Source organism: Elephantulus edwardii, unplaced genomic scaffold (assembly GCF_000299155.1).
Source record: "Elephantulus edwardii isolate Elephantulus edwardi_28Jun2011 unplaced genomic scaffold, EleEdw1.0 scaffold00050, whole genome shotgun sequence".
Taxonomy (NCBI): domain Eukaryota; kingdom Metazoa; phylum Chordata; class Mammalia; order Macroscelidea; family Macroscelididae; genus Elephantulus; species Elephantulus edwardii.
The window spans coordinates 7881095-7890438 of record NW_006399800.1 but is presented as its reverse complement, the minus strand read 5'-3'; the positions used below and the strand labels follow the sequence as shown (position 1 = coordinate 7890438).

Sequence of the window (9344 nt, the reverse complement as noted above, 5' to 3'; positions counted from 1 at the left end):
TCTCTTGGTCTTTTCTTCTCCTCTGTCTTTGTAATGACCTTTTCTTCCTGGATGATATTCTTGATGTCTTCTCACAGCTCATCTGGTCTTTGCTCATTTGTGTTCAAGGCTTCGAACCTGTTCCTGAGATGGTTCTGAAATTCAGATGAGATAGACTCAAGGTCAAATTTTGATTCCCGTGGACTTCATTTAATTTTCCTTAGCTTCAGCTTGAACTTGCATATTAATTGGTGATCCGTTCCACAGTAAGCATCTGGCCTAGTTTTCACGGCTGGTATTGAGCTTCTCCAGTGATTCTTTCCACAGATGTAATCAATTTGATTCCTAGTATCTCCTGAAGAAATTTGTTAATTGGAAGAAAAAAAACCTCAAAATATTGTACATCTTTGAAATAATGATATGAAATGAATGAGTGCAGTTTTAGTTAGAATACTATTAACAGAGAATTAAAAACCTTCATTTAGTACTTAGATTTAGAATCACTTTAATTTTAAGCAAAAATGAAAAAAAAAATTTAGGCTGCTTTTGGCCATTGAATCTTGAATATTCCAGCCCTTGCTTATGCGTATTAGTATATGTGAGCCAATCTTTCTGCTTGAAATGAGAGTAAGTTTTTTGATTTAAATAACTTGATAATAATTTTGTGTTTGATTACAGTTCTGTATCTTTGTATAAATATTAGGAGATTTCTAATTTTTTTTCTGCTTGACAGGCAGTGTATCACAATGTGAAACTGGCAGCTTTTCAGCAGCAGTTAGAAAACATTCATCTTCAACAAGACAAAGCAGAAGCATTTCTCAGTGTTTGGTCTACAATGGGTCAAGAAACAGTTGAAAAGTTCAGGCAGAGAATTCTGGCTCCCCATAAGGTATAGATGATACTACCCTACCCTAAGGAAAATGTTCCATAATGTATAACAAATTATTATATCTAAAGGTGAGATTATTTGAAGATATTATTTAATGATTAGATCTAAAGGTGATAGCATTTTAAGTTTTTAAAGAGATATTATATTATTGGGGGTAGAATCAGGCAGACAAAAGCATATGGATTACATATGAACAATTGAGATTTTCACCTTTGACTATTCTCAAGAATTCTTTTGTGAACATTGGTGTTTTTGCTTGAACAACAACAACAACAAATCATTGAATTATGTACCTAGAAGTGGGATTGTTTGGTCCTGTGGTAGTTATATGCTTAATTTTTTTTTCTTATGAGGAACTACTAAGCCATTTTTCAAAGCTGCTGCATCATTTTACATTCCCATGAGCACTGAATGAGGGTCCAGTTTTTCCATGTCTTTGCAACCACCTGTTACTGTTGACCTTTGAACAACACAGGTTAGAACTGTGTGGTCCCACTTACACATATTTTTTTTTCCTTGTTGTTATTGTGGTAAGATGGAGCCCTGGTAGTAAAATGGAATAAACATTACCTGTTAGCCAAAAGTTCAGAAAACTTAAGACATTCTACTTTTGTAAGACTTACGGACTCTCAAACCCTATTGGGAAATTCTATTCTGTCCTGTTGTAATATAGTCAGAACCAACCCATGCCTGATCCCCTGGTGGATTTTCAGAAGCAGTAAATTGCATGAGAGGAGATTGATTGCCCATCTTTTTCCTGTTCAGAAGCTGGTGGATTTAAACTGCATGCTTTTGAATTGGCTGTGCAACTCTTTACCACTCACTAAGCCACCAGACTTCCCTTATTCTGTCTTATAGGGTCTCTAGTACCAAAATTTATTCAGTAACAGTAATCCCTGGGATTGAGGTGAGCTCATGTGTTGTGAGTAACTGCTAAAAATGCCATGTGAACGATACTGGAGAAAAGAGCTGTTCACATGGAGGTGATTGATGTCTTCTAGTGCTTTAAGTGGATCCTAGCAAAACTTGAGTTTACCACAACAGGAAAATAAAATTTAGATTTTATTAGATCTATGTGTCTTTCTTGAACAAATGTCTTGTCATATCCTTTTTCTATATTAAATTGAGTTTGTTGTTGTTATGTGCCATCGAGTACCCTGCGACTCATAGTGATCCTATGTCCAGAAACTCTGAAGCCTGCCCTGACCTGAGCCAGTCACACTGATTCTGACACATCTACCCCACATTGTCCTAGTTACTGTTTTAATCCATCTCATTTGGGGGTCTTCCTCTCCTGTGCTGTCCCTCTACCCTTTTGAGTATGATATTCTTCTCCAAGGATCGATCTCTCCTGGCCACATGCCCAAAGTATGTGAGACAGAGCTTCAAAATTCTAGCCTCAAAGGAGAAACTTGGTTTCATCCTCTCTAAGATAAATCTATTTTAGTTTTCTTGTTGGTCCATGGTATGTTCAATACTCTTCTCCAGCACAACTCCAAGGCATCAATTCTTCTTCTGTCGTCCTTAGTCATTGTCCATGTCTCTACATGTAGCAAATAATTGCAAAGACCATGGATTGGATCAGGTGCACCTTAGTCTCTAGACTGGTGTCGTTGCTTCTCAACACTCTGGAGAGGTCCCTGACAGCAGATGTACCTATACAATTCACCTTTTGATTTCCTGATTGATGGTGCCAATAATGTTGATTGTGGAGCCGAGCAAGCTGTAACTGTTGATAACCTCAATCTTTTCTCTATCCATTATGGTGCTGCCAGTTGGCCCAGTGATGAGAATCTTTGTCTTGATGTTGAGCTTCAATCCATATTGAAGACTACAGTCTTTGACCTTCTGCAGCTAGTGCTTCAGGTCCTCCTCAAGCAAGGTTGTATTATCTCCATAACATAGGTTGGTGATGAGTCTTCCACCAGTCTTGATCCTCATAAAGCTCAGCTTCCTGAGTACTTTCTTTTTATTGCAGAGGATATTGTTATGTACCATTAAGTCGCTTACAACTCATAGTGACCCTATGTACAATAGCTCTGAACCCTGTCCTTTCCAGAGCCAGTCTCACTGACCCTGACACACCTAATCCCATTAACCCAGTTTATTGTTTCAGTCTGTCTCATCCAGGGTCTTCCTCTCCTGCGCTGTTGGTCCACCCTTCCAAGCATGATGTCCTTCTCTAGGACTGGAGTTTTTAATATTCTTATTTACCTATTTCATATCACACGTATTTTCTCCAGTTCTATGTATTGTCTTTTGACTTTTTGATGGTGTCCTCTGAATCGCAAACATTTTTAATTTTAAAGAAATTTAATTCAAGTGATTTTTCTTTGGCCATTTATTCTTATGGTGTCATTTTTTTTTTCAGAAATGTTTGCCTAACTCAAAGTCACAAAGAGACCTTACTTGTATATTATCTTCTAAGAGTTTTGTAACTTTTACATTTTATATTTAGGTGTGTAATCCATTTTGAATTAAATTTTATGTATGGTAATTCAGTATACAGCTCAACTAATTATAAATATTCTTACCCTCTGGGAACCACTTGTCTTTGGTTTACAGAAAACATCCTTTTTGTCCTTCCTTTTTAATCAGGTCATTAAAAACATTTGTAGTCAGAACTTGGAATATAACCCAATTAATAATTTTTATTGCCTCACCAGGGACATTTCTTCCATGGAAGTAGCTCCCCCTACCTTTTTTTTAAAAAAAAAAAAATTGAAGACTATGATGACCCTTAGTGTCATTGGTACTACTGTCTTTATTTCTAACTAGGTATTATAAATTATATCAATATTGCTTTTGGTTCTTTGAAAATGTTAATAAACTAAAAAGTATTAATACTGTTTTAGAATTTTGCTAAAAATTATTTTAGCTTTACAGGGCATTTGAAACAATCCTGAGAAAGCTCAGGGATCTGCTGAACCACAGCTACACAGAACATATCAGCAAACTTTTTCTAGAAATGAACATAGAGTAAATATTTTAAATTTTGGGGGCAATCCAGTTCATTTCAGAATTTTTCAGCTTTGCCATTGTGCTGTGAAAGCAACCACGGGTGATATGTCAGTGAATGGATTGTAGGTCAAATTTGGCACAAAGGCCATAATTTGTTGACCCTCAGCTCTTGATGAATAGAATAAGAACATTTTTGACCTATAAACTAAAAAATTAATTGCCATAAAATCAGAACTAACTCATAGCTTGTCCTCCAGTGAATTTGAGCCACTGGTGGATACGAAGGGCCAGAAAGGCACCACCTTTGGGTTAGCAGTCCAACTCTTTACAGACGACACTGTCACAGCGCCTTGTTGTGCATCATCAAGTCAGAACTAACACATAGCTGAACCTGCGGCGAGTTTTCAGAGGCATTTCATCAGTTGGGAGGAGACTGCCCATCACCCATCCCTTGAACCATGTGCCTTCATGATTGCAGCACACCTTCTTTCCTCTAGGTGACCAGAGCTCAAAACACCTTGTTGTTGTTAAGTGCCGTCAACTTGCTTGTGACTCTTAGCGATCCTATGGACTATAGCTCTAAACCCTGCTCTATCCTGTCCCCAATTTATTACACTTACCCCCACTACTGCACTCGCTGAATCAGTCCATCTCATCTAGGGTCTTCCTCTCTTGCGCTGTCCCTTTACCATCCCAAGCATGATGTCCCTCTAAGGACTGGTCCCTTCTTGTAAAAGCCTGAAGTATGTCAGACAAAGCTTCAGAATCCTTGCCTCCAAGGAGCAGCCTGGTTTCATCCTCATTAGGACAAATCTGTTTATCTTCTTAGCAGTCCATGGTATATTCAATACTCTTCTCTAGCACCATAACTCAAAGGCATCAATTCTTCTTCCATCATCCCTAGTCATTGTATAGCTTTCTTATGCATAGCAAGTAATCGAGAAGACTATGGTTGCTCTTCAGTACACTATAGAGGTCCCTGACAGCAGACTTTCCTAATGCATTTCAATTTCCTGGCTGCTTGTACCAAGAGTGTTGATTGTGGAGCCAAGCAAACTGAACTGTTAACAGTCTTAATCTCTTCACCATCCATTATGATACTGCCAATTGGCCCGGTGGAGAGAATCTTTTCTTTTCTTGATGTTGAGCTTCAATCCATCCTGAAGTCTGCAGTCCTTGACCTACTGCAGCAAACACTTGCTCTTCAGTTTCAGAAAGCAGGATTGTGTCATCTTTATAACATAGGTTGTTGATGTGTCTTCCTCCAGTCTGGATGCCACATTCCTCCTCATAGAACTCAGCCTCCCAGATGATCTGTTCTTCATATAGATTGATAAGGTATTGAGACAGGACACATCCCTGGCATATACCCTTCCAAACTTTGAACCACGCAGTGTTTCCTTTCTCAGTTCTGACGACTGCCTCTTGGTCTAAGTATAGATTTCTCATAAGCACAATCAAATCTTCTGGGATTCCTGATCTTTTCAGAGTTAGCCAAATTTTGTTGTGATCCACACAGTCAAACACCTCTGCATAGTAAATGAAACACTGATAGACTTCTGGTACTCTCCGCTTTTAGCCAAGATCCATCTGACATTAATTATACTATCCCTAGTACCATGGCCTCTTCTAAACCCAGCCTGCACATCTGGCAGTTTTTTGTTGATGTTCTATTCCAGTCATTTTTGGATAATTTTCTATTATTCTTGCATGTGATATAAATGATATTTTTTGTTAATTTCCGTGCTTTTATCAGGTCACCTTTCTTTGGCATGGGACAAATAAGGATCTCTTCCAGTCTGTTGGCCAGGTGGTGGTTCTCCAGATTTCTTGGCACGACTTGATGATCACATCCAGGGCAATATCTGTATGTTGACATATGTCAATTAGTATGCTGTCAAACCCTGGGGCCTTCTTTTAGAACAGCTTAAACTTCTTCCTTCCATCACCACAGGTTCTTTCTCCTACATTGTTTCATGGTATTTTTCTGTGTCTGCCAATTCCTTTTATCTAAAAAAAAAAATTTATGCAAAGTCGTTTGACTGTGTGGATCATAAGAAACTGTGGCTGACTCTGAGAAGAATGGGAATCCCAGAACACTTGATCGTTCTAGTGCGAAACCTATTCTTGGACCAAGAAGCAGTTGTTAGAACAGAGCAAGAAAACACTGCATGGTTCAAAATTCGGAAAGGTGTACTCCAGAATGTGTCCTGTCTCCATACCTTTTCAACCTGTATGCAGAACAGATTATCCAAGAGGATGGGCTCTATGAGGAGAAGTGTGGCGTCAGGATTGGTGGAAGATCTATTAACAATCTGCGTTATGCAGATGATAAAACCCTGCTTGCTGAAACTGAGGAGGACCTGAAGCGCCTGCTGCAGAGTGTCAAGGACTGCAGCCTCCAATATGGATTGAAGCTCAATGTCAAGAAGACAAAGACTCTCCCAACTGGACCAATTGGCAGCTCAGGATGGATGGTGAAGAGATTGAGATTGTTAACAACTTCAGTCTGCTTGGCTCCACGGTCAACACTCTTGGCACCAGCAGCCAGGAAATCAAAAAACGTATTGCGATGGGAAAGTCTGCTGTTAGGGACCTCTCCAGGGTACTGAAGGGCAGTGGTGTCACTCTGGAGACTAAGGTGTGTCTGATACAGGCTATGGTCTTTGCCATCACTTGTTATGCATCAGAGAGTTGGACAATGACTATGGAGGATAGAAGGAGAATTGATGCCTTTGAGCTGTGGTGCTGGAGAAGAGTATTGAATGTACCATGGACTGCCAAGAAAACAAACAGATTCATCCTGGAGAGGATTATACCAGGCTGCTCCTTGGAGGCAAGGATTCTGAGGCTTCGTCTTACATACTTTGGACATGTTTTAAGGAGAGAGAGGTCTTTGGAGAGGGACATCATACTTGGGAGGGTGGAGGCACAGTGCAGAAGGGGAAGGCCCTCTATGAGGTGGATTGATTCAGTGACTGGGGTAATCGGGATGGGTGTGTCAGAGGCAGTGAGATTGGCACAGGATAGAGCAGGGTTTAAGGCTGTTGTACAAAGGGTCGCTATGAGTCGCAAGCGACTCGATGGCACATAACAACAACAACAACAACACTTATTAATTTTAATGAACATTTACAAGATTTTGGATTTCCATTCATTCACTGTTGCACTTTTTCTCTCCCCCCTCCCCGCCCCAGTTCGCTCGTCTCTTCTAAAAGCAAAAGATAAACTTCTTTGTTGGTATACAGTCTCTCCACCCTCCAGCCCCACCTTGAATGCACTCCATTCTGCAACCTTAATTCTGGATGGTACAGTTACTGTATACTCCTTTCCATCTTTGCTTCTTTGATCATTTAATGCTCAAAGCATCTCCTTAGCACTCATCAAATAACTACTGTAAATATTAACATTACTTTAGATAGTGCTCCAGAAATAAATGATAAGATGGTAGTTTTTTAAAAATGTGGATGAAATAGGTTTATTCATATGATTTTATTCTGGTTTTAATAAAGCATTCTCCCTTATATTTTACTTGAAATTGAGAGGAGCAGTTCAGTAAAACAGAAGCAATTACTGCATTTCAGTTAAATATATTGTTAGGTATTCTCAAGTCGACTGAAAGTCATAGTGACCCTTGGAATATCAGTTCAAAACCTTGCCTTCTCTGCACCATTCTCACGATCTCCACCAGGCTCAAGCCCATTATTGCAATGTTTGTGTCAATCCATTTTGTTAAGGATCTTCCTTTTTTCCTGACCCACTGCTTCTCCCAGCATGATGTCTTTTTCTAAGAACTAGCTTCTCTTTACAATATGCTCAGAGTATGTGAGATGATGTTTCACCTTCCTTGCCTCTAAAGAACAATCACCCTAATTGCACTTCCTCCTAGATAGATTTGTTTGTTCATTTGATTGTTTTTATTATGTGCCATTAATTTGACTATAGCTCATACTTATCTTTGAACAATAGAGTAAAACCTTGTCCTATCCTGTACCATTCTCAAAATTTCACATGCTTGAGCCTCTTTTTACAAGTATTATGTCAGTGTTCTTTTTGTTAATTTATAGAGATAGATCATTTGACCTTGCAGACAGGAAGTAATGCTACCAGGCCAAAGGTGGGTGACTTTAATCCATGGCCTTCAGGCCTGGTTTTAATTGTTTTGGGTCAAACATTATTCTAGGTTGTATAGCCCTGGTCTGTCCACTTGCTGTATAGAGGTAACTCGTGCTTGCTGTGAAGCTGAACACTGTTACCGTGATGTGTCAAATGCGATAATCATTACTCATAGTGGACAATGTTTGATGGAGCTCCTTGATTAAACATGCTTGGAAGCAGGAGTGGCATCCCCTTCCAAAATAGCTTGCCTCCAGAAACCCTATGAACCTGAAGAAAGGACGAAAGTTATATAAGTGTTCAGGTCTTTCGTTCATAGGGTCACTATGAGTCGCCTACAACTCGACGGCACTTAACAACAACAACATGGTATATTCAGTGCTCTTCTTCAACACTCCAAAGGCATCTATTCTTTTTCAGTCTTCCTTCGTTATTCTTTAACTTTCACAAGCCTATGAAGTGACTGAAAATGCCATGACGTAGGTCAGGCACATCTTATTCTTTAAGTTGACATCCTTGCTCTTTAGCATTTTCCAGTGTTCAAAGTGGCTTTTTTTCCTTCAGAGGAATTTTTTTTACCTTCCAGAGCAGCCTTTCGATTTTTATTACTTGCTGCATAAAAAGATGTGTGTCATGGCTGTATTTGTTTTCCATACCAACTCAATCTGTATGCTAAGCAAATTATTTGAGAAACTAGACTTTATGAAGAAGAGTGTTTAAAGTCTTTTTTTGCTTTTCTGCAAGCAAAAATGTGTCATCTGTATTTTCTCAAAGAGAGATTAGGCTAATCGATCTCTCTTTATGGTTAAGGAAAAAAGATAATAAAAACCTAGCATATTGCTGTCTTTCTTTTTAAAAAAAAGTTTATTTTAATTTTGTTGTTGTTACATGCATTCGAGTTGGAACCAACTCATAGCTGACCTTTATATGGGTTTTCTGGGACAGTAAATTGTGTAGGAGGATATTGCTCATCATTCTCCCACAAAGCAGGTAATGTATTCGAACCATGTACCTTTGTATTGGCAATATGACTCTTTACCATTAGGCCACCAGAACTCCCTATATTTTGATTTTAAACAGCATTGATTAACTTTTCATGATGAGCGACGAGAAAGTTAGCATTCCCTGCTTCTCTCGTCTTCACTTCCCAATTTTGGTTAGTTTTTTATTTGTACATTTATTACTTGTATTTTACATTCAGTTGATATATCTTTAAATAATTTCCCCCTCAGTGATAGCTAGACTACTGATTTGCTTGTCATAGTTATTCTTTATTTGTGCTATGTGTATTTTTTGTTTGTGTCTATCTGTGTTTCATTAACTATGCAAAGGCGTTTGACTGTGTAGATCATAACAAACTATGGCTGACTCTGAGAAGAATGGGAATCCCAGAACACTT

The 9344-nt window shown here is 38.8% G+C and overlaps 1 protein-coding gene across 1 annotated transcript in view; it reads left to right on the top strand.

Moving 5' to 3' along the window:
- The window catches only part of COMMD10 (COMM domain containing 10), a 240219-nt gene that overhangs the window by 18752 nt on the left and 212123 nt on the right, over positions 1-9344 (top strand). Inside the window, exon 4 of the mRNA XM_006886666.1 lies at positions 713-868. Coding sequence (XP_006886728.1) covers positions 713-868 — 156 coding nt within the window. The remainder of the gene's footprint in view (positions 1-712; positions 869-9344) is intronic.